The 23446-nt window shown below is 44.4% G+C and overlaps 1 protein-coding gene and 1 long non-coding RNA gene across 8 annotated transcripts in view; one reads left to right on the top strand and one right to left on the bottom strand.

Annotated features, from left to right (window-relative positions):
• LOC131514697 (uncharacterized) overlaps window positions 1–23446 on the top strand; it is a 114935-nt gene that overhangs the window by 79538 nt on the left and 11951 nt on the right. The window contains exons 2-4 of one of the 6 annotated variants that reach the window (XR_009263210.1): window positions 4681–6503; window positions 8801–13118; window positions 15928–16370. This is a non-coding gene — a long non-coding RNA (uncharacterized LOC131514697). Of the gene's footprint in view, window positions 1–3163; window positions 4556–4680; window positions 6876–8800; window positions 13119–15927; window positions 16371–23446 lie in introns of those variants that run through there. The other 5 variants (XR_009263211.1, XR_009263213.1, XR_009263212.1 and 2 more) reach the window with 5 other exon arrangements.
• TRAF3IP2 (TRAF3 interacting protein 2) overlaps window positions 1–23446 on the bottom strand; it is a 43879-nt gene that overhangs the window by 948 nt on the left and 19485 nt on the right. Inside the window, exons 3-8 of one of the 2 annotated variants that reach the window (XM_058734985.1) lie at window positions 19678–19855; window positions 13334–13512; window positions 11203–11291; window positions 6970–7038; window positions 5737–5853; window positions 2281–2355 (exon numbers count right to left, since the gene is read on the bottom strand). In XM_058734985.1, coding sequence (XP_058590968.1) covers window positions 2281–2355; window positions 5737–5853; window positions 6970–7038; window positions 11203–11291; window positions 13334–13512; window positions 19678–19855 — 707 coding nt within the window. Of the gene's footprint in view, window positions 1–2280; window positions 2356–5736; window positions 5854–6969; window positions 7039–9338; window positions 9429–11202; window positions 11292–13333; window positions 13513–19677; window positions 19856–23446 lie in introns of those variants that run through there. The other variant, XM_058734986.1, reaches the window with a different exon arrangement.

The following is a 23446-nucleotide window of genomic DNA, read 5'->3' on the forward strand; positions in this document are numbered from 1 at the left end:
GATCTGGCCTGCAGCAGCAGGAGCCCAGCAGATTTGTTAGCAGGCAAAAAGCCAAAGCGTGAGCCGGGGATCGTGAGGGTGCGCTTTCTGACTGCCCTTGTGGAGTGGACATTCTGTCTGCTGTGGTGTGGACAGACAGACGACGAATCAGGAAAATGTATAGTGTGTTTGGTGGTGATACATGCCTCGGAGGAAAATGAAACAGAGAAAGGGACTAGAGAGTGCTGGGGCAGGGCTGAAAGGTTGCAGCTTTAAACAGAGCTTGCAGGAGGGGCACCTGGGTGGCTCAGTCGGTTGAGCGTCCGACTTCGGCTTAGGGCACGATCTCACAGTTTGTGGGTTTGAGCCCCGCATCAGGCTCTGTGCTGACAGCCTGGAGCCTGCTTCAGATTCTGTGTCTCCCTCCCTCTCTGTCCCTCCCCTGCTTATGCCCTGTCTCTCTCTCTCTGTCAAAAATAAATAAACATTAAAAAAAAAATTTTTTTTAAACAGAGTGTATAGGAAAGGTCTCACAGAGAAAATGAGCAAAGACCTAAAAGAGCAGAAGGGGCCAGCTTTGTGGATGTCTGGGTCCAGACAGTGCAGAGGCCCTGTGACGGGGGCGTGCCTGGCCTGTTCAAGGAGCAACAGGCCAGTGTGGCCAGAGAGGAGTGAGTGAAATAGAGTAGGAGAGGAGGTCTGGAAGTAGGGGGGCCCGTGTCCCATGGGGCCTTGTAGGCTTTTCTCTGAGGAGATGGGATCCCTTTGGGGACTGCCGGATACACCCAGAAGCAGCATGTGCTACGTGTCAGGCATGGTGCTAGGTGTTGATGACACCCAAAGGAAAAGACACAGTTACTGTCTTGAGGAGTTCACAGTCTAATGTTGGAATGTAAATGAAGATGTTAAGAAACTATTTTCTAGGCAATAGTGTACCAAGGGGGCAGGAGGTGGGAGCACAGGCCACAAGGGACTGTCTGACGAAGTTTTAAAAACATTAATAAAACCAACTAAAAGTCGGTCTCCTTTTCCATCACCATATTCCCAACAGTGCATCCACCCCCAACCACATTGACTCAAGGCACTACGACTGAGAGAGCTCAAGAGTATTGGCAAAGGGGACAAGAAGTCAGGAGAGGCTAGACAGATTGGGTGATATAAGGATAGGCAAGAGTTGACTACACAGACAAGTCAGGGAAGGGCATTGTAAGCAGGGGGAACAGAAAGTGCGCAGGCACAGAAACATGAAAAAACACGGCAGGTGTGAGGGCATGCTGAAATAGCCCAGTACGACCCGAGCATAGTCACTGTGCACACGGTCGGGAGAGGAGACGGAGCATGTGGGCACAGCCCTCTTCTCAGGGGCCTCATCTGTCACGCTAAGAAAGGTGGATATGATCCCGTGGTTGGTCAGAATCCACCACACGATTTCTAAGCTGGGGCGAGACAGGGGAGATCTACATTTTGGATGTTCGTTCCTCTTTGACGGCGGTGCAGACGATGGCTAGGGAGACCAGTCAGGAGATGCCACAGCGGGGCTTTGAGAGCCTGGGCAAGGGATGGAAATGCATACCATCGTACAGGGTGTGAGCTTTGTAACTGGAGGCATCCCATTCGTATCAGCTGGACTCTCCCCCTCCTTCAGCACCTGAGTCTCAAGGCAGTCCTGACATTTAGGGATCCTCCAGGGTGCAGCTGGGCCTGGGCTCAGGGTGCTGTGCTCCAACTCTCTAGACATCCACCACACCTCTGTCTTCCCTTTGCCAAGCCTGGAACGTGGCTTCAGATGGTTTCTGTCCTCCCTCCCCTAACCTGCTGGCATGCTCTTCTGGGGCAAAAACCCACATACGAACCACAGCAAAGCTCACTTTGGCAACTGTGTAGATTTAATTCCTTTCATCTACAGGTTTGAGAGCTGAGCTATGTGCACCAAAAGACTTCTGTGGCTAGTCAGCAAAAAATGTACATATCTTGACTTTTATGTACAAGAGATAAGAAGTATCAGATGAACAGCCTCTTTTTCTCTCATGAGTTAAAACACAAACTACTTCTTTGTGTGTAATGGCTGTTTGAACAATTAGGGCAGCGATGGTCTATCAGATAACGTCTTAAAACCTTCCTGATCCATGCAGCTGAGCTGAGCTGAGCGTGCTACGACCTGTGGATCTTTCTGGTAACACTGTTATCTCTAACGACTGATAAAGAGTTCACAAGCTTTTCCACTTAAAATCCCAGATAGCAGACAAAGCAAAGCTTGAATTGTTAAGGTTTGTTTGTTTGTGTGCTTATTTCTTTGTTTACCTTCTTAGCGTTTGGGAAGAGCACAGGGATGAATCTGAAATTCATGCTTCCTTGTTTTATGAACTCAATCTGCATCTGGAACAGAAGGAATGTGAAAGTTTGATTTCAGGAATGAGGAGGAGGAGTTAATGGCACCCACAATCATGCAAGGCCCACACAGCGTTTTTATTCTGATTTCGAGTGCCACACACTTCGCCTTTCAGGTGCCCCCCATGACACATGCATGCCATACACACGAATCATTTGTTGAAGGCCTGTTAAACATCACACTCAGTGCTCGACCTTGGGTTTCAAGGATTAGGATACCCTCCAGGGTGTGCTGAGCTGGCTAGTATTGGCTCACAAAAGCCAGTTGTATGCATCCATTCCTAATTCCTTGTTCAGTGATTTTACACTGGTAGCTTGAAATGGGCCCTAATGAGAGTATTTATACCATGGAAATGGGGAAATGCTACAAATCAGGATTTTGTGTTTTTTTTGAGAACCAGTTTACCGGAACACTACGGATACAATCCCTATCCTCCGAAAGTCAGCAGATTGGTGCGGAGGAAGAAGGGTAAATTGCCAACCACGGTGCAGTGTGAAAAGTTTAAACAAATTGCTGTGGAAGGCCAAAATGGGGGCCATCCATTCTGCATCAGTGATTTGAAGAGTTACAGGGGACGTGTCACTTAGATACTGGAAGACAAGAATAATTTGATCAGACAGAGGAAGTGGGGGAGAGGGGAAGGACACTCCCAGCAGACGAAACAGCAAAAGCAAACCTTTGGAGGTGTGAAAGAATTTTAGTGGGGTTGGGGCCAGCCAACAATGCTTTGTGGCTAGAGCACAGGATGGGCTAGGGAGGGGATGGGAGATGAGGCTGGGGAGAGGGGGTCAACCGTGAGAAGCTCTGCCTGCCACAGAACATGTAGGTTCCCCACACGGTTCCAGTTTACTCTGACACTGCTGTGGCCCCAAAAGACTCAGCTGCCAAGAACTGTATCAAAACCAGAATTTTCAAGATGAGCGGAGTTGGGAGTCTTCCCAATCCTGTGACCAGCACAGAGCTCTCAGTCGGTCATCTGATGACAAGGAGATGAGGAATTATGTGTCCCCAAGTATTTCATCTTCCAATTGATTTTTAAAACTGAGAAATCTTCATTGTGCAGGGGAATACAAACAGGACAGAGAAGTGACAGTGGTGACAGTTGGTTATTGAAGTCACCATAGAAACCCACAAACACAGTCTCACGCATGTGCACTCACACACACACACACCACACACAAATGCCCCACACGGTGTTTTCTCAGAACCGCTGTCTTTTAAAATCCAGAGGACCAAAAGCGTATTTTAAAATGACCCACATACAGTGCAACTGAAAGCACCAATCATCAGGACAAACACGTGACAGGAAGGGCACAGGGTTGCGAAGTTAAAAGTAAAGAAATGGATTTCACCTCTGACTTCCAGGACCCTGTCTCTAAAATTTTGCTTGTCTGCTAGGCTACCCAGCCTGCCGGCGGGCCAGACAGCAGCAGCGGATTATAGTTTTCTCTCCTATTTCCAGATACCGGCTTTTCGTGAAGTCACTGGCTCTATAATGCGGTTACTCCTGGGTACCTTTTCACTCCCTCTGTCCTAGAGGTTTCTGCTGCCTGGAGGGGACCTGGAGGTCAGCCAGCTGGGCAGGAAGGCACTTCTGTATCAGGCCTCTTCAACTCCTTCAGTGATAAGGAAGGGCCCAAGACATCCGTGTCCCCAGACACTGAGTTTGGAGACAATCTGGTTCATGGCTGGGCATAGTCAGACAAACTCTGAGGTTGAGCTGTGTTTTACTGCCTGGCGTAGCCACACACCAGCAGACCTTGACAGGTTTCCTCAGGAACTGGCAGGGACCTGGAGCCCTTCCCACACACCAGCTGTCAGCTCCCAGGACTGGCAGGTTCCTAGAGATGCAGACAGGACACTGAGTGCTTTGGGGCCAGCCAGACATGCAGCAGACAGCCAAGGGATGGCAGCACCCGCAGCCAGCCGTGACCCTTTTCTGGGCCCTGTCCAGCCCCCGGGGGGCTGTCAGACTGGGAGAGGATGAACAGGGGGGAGGCTTAGCTCCTGATTCCCTGGCCTTACTCTCTGACCTCACCACCTTGCCTTGGGTTGGTTCTGAACTCGCACAAGTGGTCGGCACTTGGTAGAAGAGGAGACAGATGGGGAACCCCCGCCCACTCTGCCTTTTTCCTGTGCTCCTCCTGATCCCAGGACAGACCTGGACTTAAGTCAGCTTCCGCTGAGGTAAAGCTGCATGTCCCTTGCCTGCCTGTGTCCTGCCTTGTGCTGCTTACTTATTCTGTCGGGGCCACTTCGGTGTCTTGCCTCATCATCCTGTCTTAGTCAGTGATCCTTTCTGCGCATTCCAGGTGCCTGTGGAATGTTACCGTTGAAATGGAGCTTACAAGTTCTAGTCCAGTGGATTTCGAGCCTCTTCAAATCTCAAAATCCTTGGTAAACAAGCCTGAGAAAAGCAAACCAGCTGTGGCTAAGTTGGGGTGGGAGGCCCAGAGCCGCCCTGACCCCCAGCACCTGCTAGAGTCCATCGGGGACATTTTGACCCGCAGGACATTTTGAAAGTCACAAGTCTAGTCCAGCGCCCTAGTCAAGCAGGGACCATCTCCACAGCATCTCTGTAATCCTGGAAAGCAGGGAGATTGCTAGCTCACAAAACAGCCAATTCCAAAGCTGGGTGGTATTTTCGGTCAGAATGTTTTGCCAGATGCTGAGCACGCCTAACTTCCTACAGATTTTTCCAGTTTGACCAGCTCCCATAGTTTAGGTGTGGCCGTGGAGGGTTGCTCATCTATCATGAGCTAAGAACAGTCCCTTCCCTTGATGTGAGCATCGATATGTTCGTCACGAACGATTTCATTCGATCTTTACAACACTGTAAGTATTAGTGACCCATTTTATGATTAGGGACATGGAGGTACAGAGAAGCTTAAGCAGTTGGCCCGCAGTCACACAACTATACATGAGGAAGCAGAATTTGAACCAGGTCTATCTGACACAACAGCACGGGTCCTTTTCACTATGCTACTCTGCCTCTCTGGTGAGGCAGGGGTCAGAATAGGACACAGGTGCAGGAGCCCGCTCTCCGCACAGCCCTGTCCCCTGCCCTCTTGGGACTTCACATTTGTTGGTAAACAACCAAGTCAGCAGAGCACTGTTTTCCAGAGCCTTGGACGTTCCAGAGCACATGTGAAACTCCCCTTGCTCCTGATAGGAACGGAGTCCCAGAGACGTGGTCGCTTAAGACAGAGCCAGAACCAACACCCCCCCCACTGCTGCCTGGGCTTCTTCACCCACCATCATGCCGCCTTCAGTTGGTTTCTAGTGAAGGACAGGCCTTCACAGAAGAAGAGCCCCTCTCCGAGGGGCGGCGAGGTGCTGCGAGGTGCTGCGGTCCCCCCACCACTCACCATTCGATGAATGTACTTAGTATGTAAGCCATGCTCATCCTCGTCCAGCTGTGATTCGGCACCTTCCACATCCTGTTTGTATTTGGGGCTGATTGCTACAATTATCATCACTGTCTTCTGTTAATGAGAGAGAAAGCATGTTTATGGAAGTGTAAAGTGTGGTCCATTTGGGAAAGGCAGGCTGGAAACCGGCCGGCAGGACTGTAAGCGTCGTGACATGCTCCAGAGTGGAGGGCCTGGCTCGTTCTCTGCCCAGGGTGAAAGGCACTGGCCTCCACTCCAACAGGCTCCTGTCTCCCCTTCTCCCCTCCGTCTCCCTCCCGGCTCCCTTGAAATGCAGAGCAAATGGCTCTGTGAGGAGCTCTCCTAAATGGAGGCGGTTTTGCCCACCATTGTCCACAACCATCACTAATAAACGTCTAATGAAAGCCGGAATCGCTAAGTGACTATGCATCGTGGCAAAAAGGCTCCGGAACATCACCAATGAAAAGCCCCCTCCCTCCGGCAGCTGGGTGTAAGCTGTCAGTTACTGCACTCTTGACTGCCCTGCGTGCCACGAGCGCTTACGAGTCAGCACAGCCAGGAGGAGCAGCCCCTTCAACACAAAGCAAACATCAGGCTGCAGACAAAAGGAAAAGCCACAAAACCCCAGCCTGCTGAGACTCTCTCCCCCACCGCTCTCTCCAAAAGAAGCAGCTGAAGCAGCCGACACGGACACACTGGCAGCAATCAATTTCTATCTTGTTAAAGCACAAAGTGTCCCAGTGGTCAGTATAGATTCTGTCAGTGGAAAACAAATCACAGGGCTCCAAGTGGGCGCCTGGATTGGGGAGGGGGGACGGTTGCTGCACAGGGAGCCTCCCGGGAAAGCTCTGGAGCCCAATCCTGCAAAACACTTGGGGTGGCCTCAGATTAAATTGAATTCTGTCACTCCCTCCCCACTCTCTGCCTTCATTTCCTCCTTTCCTATTCTGGTCAAAAAATTGTTTGCTCTGATTGTTATCAACCACCTGTGTCTGGTTTGACCGTTATTTCCTGCCTGTGCATGTCCAGAAGGGTGACCCCATCCTTCCTTTCCAGGTCTTTGTGCGGCTGCCAACAAGGGAGGCTTTGTTGGGACTTTCTCGGCTTTGGACTTGGTGGGTTTGCCAATTGCTCCTTTCATAAAATAGCCCCATAAGCACATTGTCTTTCCCACCAGCCAACGAGCTCAGAATTTTGGAATGTACTTACATCTCTAAGGTAGCGTTCCATCCACTTGATGATATCAATGCCTCGGATTCTATCCTCAAATATGTCAATCTACAAGAAAAAGACATGGGAGGTGGCTCTTAATGAGAAGCTTTCTCTAGATGCAGAGCAAGAGAAAACACGAGACTATATGCATTTAAGACTGAAAAAATTATGAGCACTTTTTGCAGAGAGCAGCATATAAGTCTAAAAGCCAAAATACAATTTTCTTAAAGTGTTCCCTATTTCAACATTAGTAGGCATTTAAGTATTTAATATCCGTAATTAGGATATAGTGGTACACATCAAAATGTATCTTTGGCTACACAATAATTATGTTTTAAAAATCTGAGAGATATAGTAGACTACCAAGTTGGATATAAGCCAGCAAAAAAAAAAAAAAAAAAAGAAATATATATATATATATCTGTAATATGAAAGGCAAACACGATATGATTCTGGAGCATTTTAATGGATGTGTGGTGTGCAAGTACGGAGATATAGTTCTGGTGCTTTACTTGCATTAGCCAGGTCATTATTATGGTATTATGTCCAGTTTCGATCTATACGTTTAAGAAGGATTGTATGAAACTTGGAGCAAATCCAAGGAACAGTCACAAAAACAATTACTGAGATGGTGGGAAAAGGTTTATGATGAAAGTCAAGAAGCAGAACCTCCTGGGCCTTGAAAAGATAGATATTAAATATCAAGTCTTTGAAGGAGTATTTGAAGGGGAGAAAAACCAGTTACTTTCTGTTTTTTCAGAAGACCAAATAAGAAGGCCTTTCTGGGGCTCAGGCTTTGCCCCGCAGCCAGAGAGTAATGTACATGTGTACAAGGTGCTCTTGTTTGGAAGAGGGATTATATACAAGAATGGGTGACTCGGGGAGAGTGTCCTTGAGGAGGAGTTATTTGGTTCGGCCACACCGTTCTCAGATCAGTTGTCCTAAATGTCACTCCGCCATTTAAGTCCTAGCTGTTCAGTAAGCTCTCCATGCCATCCGTGACCCAGCCTTACCTCTTGTTTCATGTGGCCTGTCTACTTTACTCCCCCGCACCCCAACAGCATAGCCCAAGCCTCCCTGCTCTGTGACTCCTCCCCACTCGCTGACTTCCTCCTCCTCACCTCACCCGACTCAGCCCCGCTGTGACCAGTGGTGTTAGACACTTAACATGTCATTATAACATCCTTTCATTCACTGTATGACTCATTTATGTCTGCCTTATCTCTTCAACCTAGTTCTAATCTTCCTGTGGAACGAGAAAGTGCCTCGAGAACACCAAACTGTCAAACACATACAGTATATAATACAAGTTCAGAATATGTTTCTTTACCGATGGCACATTAAAAATAGAATGGCTTTCCTTTTGGTCTGGATGATTCCTGCTTTAAAATGTCTGATAGCCAATGACCACATGAGGTAATCTCGAGAAAGCTTGTAGCTCTCTGTGACTGTATCAGGAATTCATTTCTATTATATGAGACAGAAGCAATATAATGTTGGGGTTGAGAAGGAACGGACAGCTTGGCTCTACTCTTGGTTCCACTGTTGGCTTCTGCACTTCCTGCTTGCATAACTTTAAAACATTATGGAAACTCTCTAAGTCTTATTATCCTTATTTGTAATATGTGGTTACTAAACCTACTTCCAAGGATGGTTATGAGGATTAAAACAATTGGTTATGAAAAAGGTATATCATAATGCCAGGCTTGAAGTAAGTACTCAATGAATGGTACTTCATTGTTAACTGAGCACCTAAATTATTCCCTGCTATTGAGGTGGACTTTCTGGGAGGCACAATGTGCTTGATATCTCTCATTTGTCTCTCCAGGTCTCTACCAAAGTCCACAGCATCTGTCAGGCCAACTTTTCCACACAGCCGCTGTTAAAGGCCACATTGTTTCCCCCAAAACTCACATGTTGAAGTCTTAACCTCCACTGACTCAATGTGACTATATTTGGAGATAGAGCCTTGAGAGAGGTGATTAAGGTAAAATGGGGTCATGTGGATGGGCTCTGATCTAATAGGACTGGTGTCCTTAGAAGAGATTAGGACACACAGAGGGAAGACTGGTGGAGACACAGGAAGAAGACGGCCACCTGCAAACCAAGGAAGAGGCCCGTAATGAAACCAGTCTTGCCGACACCTTTATCTTGGACATCCAGACTCCAGAACTATGAGGAAATAAATTTCTTTTGCTTAAGCATGTGGTACTTCATGGCAGCCCTAGCAACCCATACGGCCTCCCTCTTCAGGTTGCCATAGCCACTGTTCCCTTGCCTCTTTAGACTTAAGGGTGGTGGCAACTTCCTGCTGTTGCTGTAGGCCCAGGATATGCTCTGCTCCCTGAGGATTTCTTAAAATTTACCTAGAACTTTGAAAATAGTCCTTTCGGGGTGCCTGGGTGGCTCCGTCGGTTAAGCGTCCGACTTTGGCTCAGGTCATGATCTCACAGTTCGTGAGTTCGAGCCCTGCGTCGGGCTCTGGGCTGACGGCTCAGAGCCTAGAGCCTGCTTCACATTCTGTGTCTCCCTCTCTCTCTGCCCCTTCCTTGCTCATGCTGTGTCTCTCTCTGTCTCAAAACTAAATAAACATTTTTAAAAAAATTAAAAAAAAAAAAAGAAAATAGTCCTTTCATTAAACTTTCCTTAAATTACCCATTAAGTGTTTTTCTCCACTAAGGGACTCTTGATATATCAATATAGTAACTTAGCTGTCCAGGATGGGGCTCTGTGATTCTAATACAAGGTTTCATGGTGATACAAATTAAGGACAGATTTAAATTCCGTCTAAGGCGTCCCTGACTCTTAAGTTCATAAAAACCTGTCCTCTTCTCCAAGGGCAATCAGTATGCTTTTTTGGAAATGACCAAAAGTAAGATCTTTTCTGCAAATGTTGGCCTTAGGACCTGTAATTTGATTTTACATCCTGGTTGCCGCAGTGCTTTCTTTCTCTAGAAACGAGAAATTGAAATGTTGGCTTCTATACAGTCACTTAAGTTGGAATGTATAAATTGTATCCATTTTTAACCTTGTAGATGCTCCTATTAAAAAAATTATAGAATAAAGAGAAATTCAATAAAAACTGTTAAATAACGCTAAGTAATGTTTAAAATTGACATTTAGTTGCCAAGTATTCTCTTTTTATCCTTCCACATTCCTATTCATAGATATTTTCCTTAATTTTTCAGCACTGTCTAGAATTTACTATCACTCAATACCCAAAGGGGGCCTCTGGGAAGGAAGAGAAGTGAGCTCAGTGTTTTAGGAAAGCCAGTCCTTTGAGTCGCCTCCTGTGGTATTTTGTTTATCCTACAGAAGAACTTACATGACTTTAAGCTGTGCTGTTGGAAGGCACTGCAGGGAAACTTGAGGAGTGTGTGCTTCCTGAGATTTCTTGGGCCAAGGTCACAGTGAACTGCAGGGCTGGGTTGTCTACCTCCCCTAGAACTAGACGAGACCAGCTGAGAATCAGGCCATGTATTCCCTGCCCAGAGGGGCTGCTGCTGCATCAAGATGTGGAAGGCAGCTGTGCACAGTGGGCCTTGACCTCAGACCTTACAGCCTAGTGCCCTACAGAAGGGCCTTGTACAATAAGCAGGTGGCCTGGTTAAGCCTGAGGCCTCCTGCATCACAGGAAACACAACCAAAGCAGGCTTGCTTGGTGAAAAAAAAAAGAAAAAGAAAAAAAGGGCAAAGGTAGAAGTGCATTAAGAGCCTGGCATTTCCTTTGGGTTGGGGGCCAAGCTGCGTCTGTGGTCAGCGCTGACTACCACCGTTCCGGCTGTTCAGAGGTTCTCAGGGTCACTCCAAAAGCACACAGGAAGTAACTGCTGGAGACTCTGGAGAGTTTAAAATCTAGAAAATAATTACCTACATCTATAAGCGTTTAGCTCCTAATCACGTAACTCAGATAATATAGTTTAAAACGTCAACAGCTATTTTGTTTTGCTTCTCATTGTACTTGCTTTATTATTTTTTTAAGTTTATTTATTTCTGAGAGAGCGCAAGCGCATGCACACACATGAGTGGGGGAGGGGCAGAGAGAGAGGGAGACACAGAATCTGAAGCAGGCTCCAGGCTCTGAGCTGTCTGCACAGAGCCTGACACAATGCTCGAACTCACGAACCATGAGATCATGTCCTGAGCCTAAGCTGGATGCTTAACTGACTGAGCCCTCCCCAGCTGCCCCTCATTGTACTCACAAGTCTTCTCTTTGGAGAAAATACTTACTGCAGTTTGGAAGCCATTTACCAACAAAAAGTTCACGAATTTCACCACCTCCGTGGCTGTGTCCATAGAATAGGTGATAAAGACTTTCCCTAAGAGAGAGTTTTCACATTTATTAGAAACTAGTCAAATCATTCTATTCTGAACACTTGTAAATTGTATGCAATGTTTCTTGTCTTTTTAGACTTATAAAGTGAAACTTTATCTGGGGTTGGTCTGAGGGCTTATGCCTGCAGCTGTGTGCATCACTAGGCCCCAAGGGGCGGCAGGGGTCTGTCCGAGGGGCTGCAGACTGCCCAGTGTGCATGGGAAGAACAGTGCTGGTGGCCTGAGCCCAGCCAAGGAGGTCTGCTGAAAAATCACACGATGCATTAACAACATCTATCACCCAGAACCTGAGGGGCCTTAAGATCAGGCCACCTCCTGGTTTCTTAGAGACACTTGGCACTGTGCCTGAGGAATACTCTCACAGCAGGCCAAGAAGCTGAACCTTGCTAAGGGGCCACCCAGCAGTGTCCTCTTTTGATCTCATGATGCTCTCTGCTCCCCGAGCTCTTGCTCAACAAAAGCAAATGGGGGGAGAGGGAGCAGGTGGTTCCCTACCACCTCCTTCCCCTTACCACTCACTGCTGGGAGAAACGCCAGGAAATGAGGGTACACCAAAGCATGGATCGGGAATGTTAGTAGGAACTTCAGCAGCTTGAAGGACAGATTCCACCTCTGGGCATCCAGTGTCACTTATTCTCTGGCTCCTCCCTGGGTCAGCCTGGAGCAACAGATGGCATTGTGCCCACAGACCTGACCCAGTCAGGATGGCAAGCCAATGTTTTATCAGGCTAAAATCTTGGGGAAATTTCTGGGTAGCATGTTAATGTGATAGATGAATAATCTCTGTGTGCTGGCTTTTAGTCTGGAAGAGACAAGCTCAATATCAGGAAGTCCCTGGGGCAGGAGATGGAGAAGAAAGGAAAGTTGGAGAGAAAATATGAGTTTGTATGTATTCATCTATGCTTGGGCTCTGGACTTTTGAAACAAAGATCTCAAATAGAAGCGTGTACAATGCTCATACTGACTCATTTAAGCAGCCCGACATATCGATGGCCCTCAATGTATTCTTAACACCTAATATTCAACCAATTCCTAGTTAAGAATTTCCAGACTCCTTTATAGATTATGGTAAGACAAATATGATCTATAGATTGACATGAGGGTTATATCCTATGCAGGACAGCATCCATTCTCCACAAGTGCTCAAGATTAAAATGTATAAGATTTTGAAAAGATTAAAAAATTTTTTTTGGATGATAAACAACAATGGATCCTTACCATAGATATCTTCCAGAGCCCTAAATGACTAATGAGCACAGATTCCCCCGATAAGAGTTAGCAAATGCAGAAGGCTTAATTTTCAAGTTTGGTTCAAAAAAGCACCCAGGTTTCTAAAGGGCTTATTAGAATTACCTGAACTTCTCTAGCAAGCACAACAGAATATAACAATTTCACAAGTAGTGGCTGTTTTCATAAGATTTCTGGAACTTACTGTCCTGACTGACCTTAATATGAGAACATTTTGGTGATATTTCAACATTTCTGGTTCTGGCTGCAAAATCTGGAAAGAGAATCATCACCTGACACTTAGTCGAATGTTTCTTTAAATAAAAGGCTTGGTTTGCATTGGTTGTAAAACAGTATGGAGAATGTGAGACCGCTTTTTCCAAACAAGATTGCTCATTCCTACAGGAAATGACCTCGTTCCTGATGGCTGTTGCTAATTTATGGTGAAACACTAGGTCCCTGGCCAATACCACATGGACATCCAATTAATTTACCCAGGGACAAGTCCACTCAAGAGCATCATTCAGAAGAGAGAAGCGTTGGAGTTATTTGTTGTTGGAGTATATGTTTAAGAAAATCTAATGGTAAGCATTTTGTGAGTTTTGCTGGTAGTGTCAGCATCACTAAAAACGATTCATATAAAATGCTGGTTACTTTTTAAAGCAAAAAGTAAGGAAGTGAAATTTATTTCACTCTGTGTATGAGGAATACCCAAGGTCAGGGATGAAAAATCATCAAGTACTCTCTAAGTAGAAGACCTGACAAAAAAGAAGGAAAAACAACATTGCAAACAACTTACGTAATTCTTCTGGCAAATTGCTTGTTTTCAGAGTTCCTCTAGCTGGAAGGTTACTAGGGGGTCTGGGGACAGCAGCTGGGGATGGAGCCTGGGGAGCTGGTGGTCTCAACTCTGCAGGACACTCCAAGGACTCCTCAGGAACTCCCGCTCGATTAGGTGGCTGATGATATAGTTGGTCCCTGGAAAAGAATACATTTATGGTAAAATTTTCATTTTTTTACAAAGGCAAACCTAGCAAGACAGAAAGCCTTTAAGAACTATGGGAATATACCAGTGAGCTATCTCTCTCCTCTCCCTCCATTTCTTTCCTGAGCCAGAGGGATGAGGGTTGCTCCATTGAATTTCAGTCAATAAGTAATTTGGCAGGCTACCATTTGTAAGGACATGTGCTAGGGGTCGAAAGAGGGAGCAAGACCTGTGTAGGAAGAACAAATATTGTTAAAATGTCGATACTACCCAAAGCAATCTACATATTCAATGCAATCCCTATCAAAATAACACCAGCATTCTTCACAGAGCTAGAACAAACAACCCTAAAATTTGTATGGAACCAGAAAAGACCCCAAATAGCCAAAGCAATCCTGAAAAAGAAAGCCAAAGCAGGAGGCATCACAATCCTGGACTTCAAGCTTCACTACAAAGCTGTAACCATCAAGACAGTAGGGTACCGGCACAAGAAGAGACACTCAGATCAATGGAATAGAATAGAGAACTCAGAGATGGACCCACAAACATATGGCCAACTAATCTTTGACAAAGCAGGAAAGAATATCCAATGGAATAAAGACAGTCTCTTCAGTAAGTGGTGCTGGGAAAAGTGGACAGTGACATGCAGAAGAATGAACCTGGACCACTTTCTTACACCATACACAAAAATAAACTCAAAATGGATGAAGGACCTCAATGTAAGACGGGAAGCCATCAAAATCCTCAAGAAGAAAGCAGGCAAAAACCTCTTTGATCTTGGCCACAGCAACTTCTTACTCGACACGTCTCCAGAGGTAAGGGAAACAAAAGCAAAAGTGAACTATTGGGACCTCATCAAAATAAAAAGCTTCTGCACAGTGAAGGAAACAATCAGCAAAACTAAAAGGCAACTGACAGAATGGGAGAAGAAATTTGCAAATGACATATCAGATAAAGGGTTAGTATCTAAAATCTACAAAGAACTTATCAAACTCAACACCCAAAAAACAAATAATCCAGTGAAGAAATGGGCAAAAGACATGAATAGACACTTCTCTGAAGAAGACATCCAGATGGCCAACCAACACATGAAAAAATGCTCAACATCACTCATCATAAGGGAAATAAAAATCAAAACCACAATGAGATACCACCTCACACCTGTCAGAATGGCTAACATTAACAACTCAGGCAACAACAGATGCTGGCAAGGATGCAGAGAAAGAGGATCTCTTTTGCATTGTTGGTGGGAATGCAAACTGGTGCAGCCACTCTGGATAACAGGATGGAGCTTCCTCAAAAAATTAGAAATAGAACTACCCTATGACCCAGCAATTGCACTACTAGGTATTTATCCAAGGGATACAGGTGTGCTGTTTCGAAGGGACATATGCACCCCAATGTTTACAGCAGCGCTATCAACCATAGCCAAAGTATGGAAAAAGCCCAAATGTTCATCGATGGATGAATGGATAAAGAAGATGTGGTATATATATGTGTATGTATATGCACATATATTATATATATATAGTATATGTATATATATATAATATATATACAATATACATATATTATATATATATACATATACTATATATATATTATATATATATATATACATACACATGTATATATATACATGTATATATACATACACAATGGAGTATTACACAGCAATCAAAAAGAATGAAATCTTGCCATTTACAACTACGTGGATGGAACTGGAGGGTATTATGCTAAGTGAAATTAGTCAGAGAAAGACAAATATCATATAACTTCACTCATATGAGGACTTTAAGACACAAAAAAGATGAACATAAGGGAAGGGAAATAAAAATAATATAAAAACAGGGAGGGGTACAAAACAGAAGAGACTCTTAAATATGGAGAACAAACAGAGGGTTACTGGAGGGGTTGTGGGGGGGAGGGGATGAGCTAAATGGGTAAGGGGCATTAAGGAATCTACTCCTGAAATCATTGTTGCACTATATGCTAACTAATTTGGATGCAAATTAAAAAAAAATTAAATTAAAAAAATAAAAGAATATGAACAGGAAAAAAAAAAAAAAGAAAAAGAAACAGAGAGAAGATTCGATGTCTCCATGCAAGGACTGTCTAACTGGGAAGATAAGTAGTATGTGCAAGGCAGACATGGTCTCCAAAGAAAGAAAGTAGTATAATGGTTGACATACAAGGTTGGTGTTATAGGCGTTCAGATAAAAAGACAGGATTTTTAACTCATGATAGAGAACATTTCATTATGTATCAAAAGGTAGAAAAGGCCGTGTAGGTTTAAGTATTTATGTTGTTAATATATGGATGAAAATCTGATTTTGAGGAGCTTTTAATGAAGTTTCTACCACATTGTTACATGTTATTATTAGTATTATTTTTGTTTTGGTCACCAGTATTCCCATGAACATTGTACTGAGAGGAACACACAGATGCACTCATGTGAGATCTGGAAAGCCAAAGGAAATATGCTTCTGCCACTTCTGTGATTTCTGTTGATAAGTGCTACCATCAGGTGCTGAGTTCCTGGGGAAACACCCCAGTGTCCCATTACCAGCTCCCATGTCAAGGTGAGGGCAGAGGCATCCATTGTTGGCCAGTGCAGATCCAGCAGGCACAGAACGGACCCAATAATTGCAGCGCCGGTGGCTTCCTGATCCTGGACTGTACTATGGCGACATGGCCTTGAATGGAGGGTTCTCTGATGGCTTTCTGATCTTCTGCCTCTCCCACTGTGACGGAGGAAGCAGCTTTTTTGGCATCCTGTTCTTTGGTGCTGCTCTGGGGTCATTCCTGGAAGCCTGGCCTGAAGCTTGCCCTTCCAACCTCCAGCGATTCTGTAAGCACCCGATTCCCTGCATTAAATCCTTTCTGCTGAAAATAGCTATTTTCTGTAACTGAATCCTGACCGATAGGGGGACTACACCTGCATCTGTAATGTTTTATTTCTTTAAAAAGGCTCTAGACTATGTATGGCAGTATGTTCACATTCAAAAAATCTAGGGAGTGGGAACATGGATGTTTGTTGTTTGTTGTGTGCTTGAGATTGTTTTATATTCTAATATTTTTTAAGTTTATTTATTTATTTTGAGAGACAGAGCACGAGCAGGGGAGAGGAGAGAAAGGGGGAGAGAGAGTATCGCAAGCAGGCTGCACAATGTCAGCATATAGCCCTACATGGGGCTCGATCCCATGAACTGTGAGGTCATGACCTTAGCCAATATCAAGAGTTGGCTGCTTAACAGACTGAGCCACACAGGTGCCCCTTTATATTCTGAATTTTAAAAATGGTTTTGATGACAAAATCCATATGTATATGCCCAGTTTTTGTAGATTGTTGCATATGCTCATATTTTTACCCAAAAGAGTATTACAAAGTTTGAAATTCTTATGCAACAGGATTTAAAATAAAATTACACAGAATCTCAAGTATACTATATTTTTCCTTTTTTTTTTTAATGTTTTATTTTATTTTTGAGAGAGAGACACAGTGTGAGTGGGGGAGGAGCAGAGTGAGAAGGAGACACAGAATCCAAAGCAGGATCCAGGCTCTGAGCTGTCAGCACAGAGACCATCACGGGGCTTGAACCCACGAGCCGTGAGACCACAACCCGAGCTGAAGTCGGCCACCCAACCAACTGAACCACCCAGGCGCCCCAAGTATACTTACTATATTTCTAAAGTATGAATGTTTGAGGAACTTATTTTTATTTTATATTTTTATTAATGTATAGAAAAAAAATCTCCATAAAATATGCCTTTATCTAATGAAGATCCAGTTCCACATCCTTTTTGCATGAATTCCCTTTATATCGAAAGCTGCTTGGTTGTTATAGAAGACAATTGCTCATTTGATAAAGACATGTTAAAGCTTTGATAATATTTTTGTAAATTTTTTTTAATGTTTGTTTATTTTTGAGAGAAAGAGAGAGAGACAGAGAGAGAGCTTGAGCAGGGGAGGGACAGAGAGAGAGAGGGAGACACAGAATCCAAAGCAGGCTCCAGGCTCTGAGCTGTCTGCACAGAGCCTGACACGGGGCCCGAACTCATGAACCCTGAGGTCATGACCTGAGCCGAAGTCAGACACTTAGCCTACTGATTGGGAAGATAAGTAGTATGTGCAAGGCAGACATGGTCTCCAAAGAAAGAGGTGCCACAAAGCTTTGGTCATATTAAAAAACCTCCATATAAAAACAATATCATGGATTGAATGACAGAGGCAAGTTTCTGTGTCAAGGTTCCCTTTCAAATTTATCAGTAAGAGGAGAATTAGCTTCATTACCTGAATTTATTTTTCATTATCCTAAAATGATAAAATAAATCCAAGGAGACCATAGCAGGCTCAAATTGATGTTACAAAAGCAATTACTCAGTACTAGCTTTGCAATTCTTCTGTAAATCTAAAAATATTTCAAAATCAATGTTTTTTTAGAAAAAAATTACTATTGCCTCTCCTATCCAATGCCAGTGGACATGTGTCATAAAGTTGCTTAAATTTTGTCTGTTTTCTTGGAATTTCAGATATTTCTTCTGCAAGCATGCTTATCTGGTTGTACAGTCACATTTTAGTTAATTTCATTATTTAAACTCCATGCAATGTTTTAAAGTTTGTTATGTATGTATGTATACATGTATTTAAGTAATCTCTATACCCAACCTAGGCTTCCAACTAACAACCCTGAGATCAAGAGCCAAATGCTCCACTGACTGAGCCAGCTAGGCACCTCAAACTCCATGCAATTTTGTTTTTGAATAATAAGGGCTCTGTCTAGAAAGAAAATCTGAGAACATATGGGCTTTTGAATAAAGGTACAGGCATACACCTTATCTGCCATTATAAATGGAGTGGGCTTTTTTCCTTTTAATAAAGTTGCTGAACTAATTACAAACTTCTGCATTTCTGAAAAATCTGCTTTACAATGACCTTTGTGTCTCATTCTTAAAAGAGAATATAATTTTACTCTGAATGGTCTATAAAAATTGTGCTTGAGCAAGAGCAAACATTTCATCTACTCTTTTCAATTTTGTCTTAAATTAAGAAGCTCCATTTTTACAAATTCTTCCTCCTTATTTTAGATCTGTTAATTAAGAGGGGGGTGCCTGGGTGGCTCAGTTGTTTGAGTGTCCAACTCTCGATTTCAGCTCAGGTCATGGTCTCACAGTTTGTGAGATCAAGCCCTACGTTGGGCTCTGTGCTATTAGCACAGAATCCTAACCCTGCTTAGGATTCTCTCTCTCCCTTTTCTCTGCCCCTCCCTGGCTTGTGCTGTCTCTCAAAATAAATAAATAAACTTAAAAAAGAACAAAGAGAGAGAAGAGGAAAACTTGAAGAAGAGTCAAAGGAGAACAATAAAGAGAGAAATGGCTAAGACTTAGACAACTGAAGTCAAGAAATACCAGAAGCAGTTTTCTGGAAGAAATATAGGAAAGACCTAATAATGGTGTTCCATATGTGTGGATGCTAATATAAAAAACAAAAACAAATTTTGTTTTTAAAAATTTCTCTTCGGAGCTAATTGAATTTAAAATTTCCAAGTAAGACTTGGGTTTAAACAGGTGTAGAAACTAGGGTAAAAAAAACCAAATATCCTATTGGTAGAAGTCAGTCGTAGTAAAAAGAAAAATCTATTTCTGGGCTAAAAGGCCAGGTGATTTGACCATAGAAGGAGGGGATGTCACTTGGCATTTTAAGGGCCATTCCTTCGAAAGAATGTTGACTAGTTACCAGCAGCTTTATGTGTTGGAAAGAGATTCTTGTCAACCAGCTTCCATCTCCTCCTGACTCAAAGAGTCTATTCCCCTGTGTGGCTTGGTCACTAACCTGGGCAACAAGCCAACAGAGAGTTTTGATACATCTTGATTGCACTGGTGTCATTCTTTTTCTTTTTCACGTTAAACAATGTCTGGGGGTGCCTGGGTGGCTCAGTTGGTTGAGGCCCCGACTCTTGATTTCGGTTCAGGTCATGATTCCAGGGTTGTGAGATCGAGTCCCGCTTCAGGGTCTGTGCTGACAACCCAGAGCCTGCCTGGGATTCTCTCTCCCTCTCTCTCTCTCTCTCTCTGCCCCTTTCTCACCCTCTCTCTCAAAATAAATACATAAAAATTAAAAAAAAAATGTCTGAAAGTTGGCCCTGTCATACTGATACCTTGGGAGCCCTGGGGAATGGTCTCTTTGTGCCGGTCTCTCGTCTTGGTCCCAGGGGCTGGGGTAGTTCAGGATGACCTTCTGCACAGGGTGTGGGCCTCGCCCACTGGCTCCCAGGAGGGGCTGCCCGCGTGGCTGGAACACTTGATGGTAGGCTGCTTGAGGGTGGTCGAGGCCACCTGCAGGTGAAGACAGCAAAGTGAACAGGGCAGAACGATTCTAACTCCTTCGTGTGAAAGTATAAGCTCACTGCCAATTTTTGTCTCAATACTGAGGGTTCCAGATGTCAGCTACCACCTCTGTAATGTCCGCCATGTTTCCGTACTATTTTTTATTTGATAGTTTTCGGTCAGTCATTTTTTTCCCCTTAATAAAAACATCTGTGAAATCATGAGTGTGATGGTCTAATTGGAAAGCACGAAGCTCCACCCAGGCCCCTATTTTAATAAGATATTTAGGATAATCTAACCATGAGGATCAGCTCACACCACCATTCCTACCATAATTTCCCAGATTTCCAGAACACAAGACTAGGAGAAATGACCTCCATGAAAGATAGAGAATTCCCCCAAGTGGACACAACACACACACACTCACACACACACATATACCATTCCCTCTTAAGGAAGAAGTAAATGAATGAAAACTTGGCTCATACCTCTGGGAAGTAGCTAACCAGTTGGCAATGCCTCCTGACCTTTATTCTTCTCTTTTTAAAGCCTACATGTGCTTGGGACCATGAAGTTAGATAAGGGCAGGCCTGGTGGCTCAGTCGGTTGAGTGTCTGACTTTGGCTCAGGTCATGATCTCATGATTCATGGGTTTGAGCCCCACATCGGGCTCACTGCTGTCAGTGCAGAGCCTGGAGCCCACTTCAGATCCTCTCCCCGCTCCTCCCCCCCCCCCCCTTTCTCTGTCTCTGTCTCTCTCTCAAAAATAAATAAACATTAGGAAAAAAATTTATAGAAAAGGGCAGACCTCAGGACACAGCCAGGGCTGGTGGTGACTTATGTGCATGTGTAACCCAAGAGAAAGTTGGTCCCAGCCAGCCCCAGGAGCAGCAGGGTTCCAAGGGAAGGAGGGCATCCTGCCTGACCAGGTGAAGGAAGAGAATTCAAGGCCAGAGGAAGGATGCGGAGAAAGCAGTAAGGATGAGAGGAAGCCTCTGAGGGAACTCTGAGCCCAGAGGGGCTCAAGAGTGGGAAATCTATGGAGCGCCCGGGTGGGTCGGTTGGTTAAGTGTCCAACTTTGGCTCAGGTCATGATCTTGCGGTTCGTGAGTTTGAGCCCCGCATCAGCCTCTGTGTTGATAGCTTGGAGCCTGGAGCTCGCTTTAGATTCTATGTCTCCCTCTCTCTCTGTTCCTCCCCTATTTGCGTGCGCTCTCTCTCTCTCTCTCTCTCTCTCTCTCTCTGAAAAATAAATAAATTAAAAGAAATTTTAAAAAAAGAGTGGGGAATCTAAGCAGTAGGTGTGGGGGTGCATCTTAAGGGTGGGTCTAGCCTACAGAGGGATCGGAGAGGTCCAAGTGGATAACACAGCAAAATAAACTATCCAGTAACTGCCTAGTGATCTAAGCACTGCCATCTCTGCCCAAGAGGTTGGATAATCTGGCAGGCACAGCTAGTTAGAATAGGAAGGAACCTTGTTTTTCAAAACATTTTTTGATCCTTATTCTTTTTCTGATAATAATAATAATAATAATAATTAATAATAATAGTGATAATAAAAGCTTGCTTGCTGTGAGGTAGGATACATGAAGAAATGTAAAGCAAAATAAAGCCAGCAAGTGAGAAAGTCACCGATAAGGTAGGTTGGAACCAGAAAATGGGGGGTGAGGATATAGCAGAGAATTTTCTTCTTAGTTTGGTGGTCAGCAGCCATTGACGTTTTTAGGGGAGCATTCAAGGGAACGACAGCCTCAGATAGAGACAGAAAACAAATAATGTGCATGTTCACTGCCTCCAGGTCTCCACTGTCTGACTCAGGAAACTTGGCTGGGTGACCCTGGAAATGCATGCAAGCCAGTCTCTCAAGCATGGTCAGGTGCCCTGGGTTCAACCTATTGTCTGCTTTGACACAGGATGCCAGCCAGGCCCTTCCTGTCACCTCTCCAACCCAGGTTGACTCCTGGCCCTGACCCTGATGCTTGCCCTGCAATTGCTCAGGCCTGGTCTTGCTATTTAGGGGCTTAAGGAAGGGGAGAAGGGATGAAAGAGTAGGTTGCTGGATCTATCCCAGCCCCCTGGCTGATAAAGGAGACCAGGACTTGGAGAGTACCTTCAAGAGTGGGGACACAGGACCACAGGACACGATATACCACACAGAAGGCTTTTACAGCCTTCTCGGAGCAGGCAGATGTTTCAAGGGGTCCAGATGGCCAGGTTGCTACTGCTGCTCCTTTTCCAGAGCTAGAAAGGGGAGAAAGGGCCGCTGCCATCAGATCACCAGGCAGGGACCAGCCCTGCTTCTAGAGGAGTCTTGCATCAGTGGACCATTTACAAAAGCAGCTGCAGCGGCAACCCTCTGATCTCCCCTTGCGCTTAAAATCCTCCTTTGTGGTTGGATTCCTGGGCTTGACCTTGGCCCCTAGTATGCTCTCACAAGCTCACCAAGCCCCAGCTACCCTGGTCATCTTTTATCTTGAACACCCAAGCTTGTCCCCATCTCCGGGACCATGAGATAGTCATCCTCTCTGCCTAGCATATTATTGCACTATGTCTTTACAGACCAGCTTCTTGTCATTCCAGGCTCACTCAGATACCACCTGTTCAAAGAGGCCCACCCCCTCCCCCAGTTGCCTTATCCTACCCCCCCACCCCATTTTATTTTCTTCATGGTGTTTATCATATGTTTGAGTAGTCATGACTCTTGTCAACTTTTTGTCTGCCTTCCCTACTAGCATTTAAGCTCTGTGAAAACACAGACTGAGTCTGTTGGCCACCAGGTCTCCAAGCACAGTGCTGGCACACAGGGATGCTCAAAAAAAAAAAAAAATGGATGAATGAAGATTCAACAGTTCACACACAGAAAAAGAGAAGCCACTACACTGTCTACTTATGTGCAGTCCATTGTGTTTTTCTAGTGTCTCTCCTGGAAGTAGGAAGGAGAAAGACTTTGCCAGTGGCCTTGAAAGTTTTTAATATTTGCAGCCATTTTTGCTTCCCATATCTGTTAATAAGCCGCTAATAATGTTTTATTTGCTTTAGAAGGACTACCAGGCTCTAATCATAGGGTTTGTTTCTTTTCCAGAGAGCGGATGTTAGTGCTGTTAATCAAAAGCCTTTGAATCAAGGTCATATGATTTCTAACAGATTATTTCCCGCACAACATGTTTTTGTCTCATAGCAACAAATCGTGTCATTAAAATCACTAAGGCATGTGGGCTAGGGTTTGATTAGCTGTAACTTTCATTTCTGAAATGGCCACCTGAGGTAAAAACTTGCACCGGTTTACGTGACCAGATGAAAATGATCCACCTTACCTGTTTTTAAAATTGACAAGGAGAGTCCTCTCTGCTGTCCTTTGATTGTTTAAAACAAAGAAATATTGAACACTAGAGGGTCAGTCAAAAACAAGCCTTCCCTTTTGTAAGTGAAATTTGGTTGTGTGGACAAGTGGCTAAATGAAAAGTATTCATTTATCAGGTAAATGAATATCTCTTCATTGCTCACGTTTTATTCATTCTGTTCCACTATTCTGACCGAGCCTTGCTCATTTAGTTGGGTATTCTCCATATAATCGTGGCCGACACTTTTTGAACACTCGCT

The sequence above is a fragment of the Neofelis nebulosa genome, chromosome 6 (assembly GCF_028018385.1).
Source record: "Neofelis nebulosa isolate mNeoNeb1 chromosome 6, mNeoNeb1.pri, whole genome shotgun sequence".
NCBI lineage: Eukaryota > Metazoa > Chordata > Mammalia > Carnivora > Felidae > Neofelis > Neofelis nebulosa.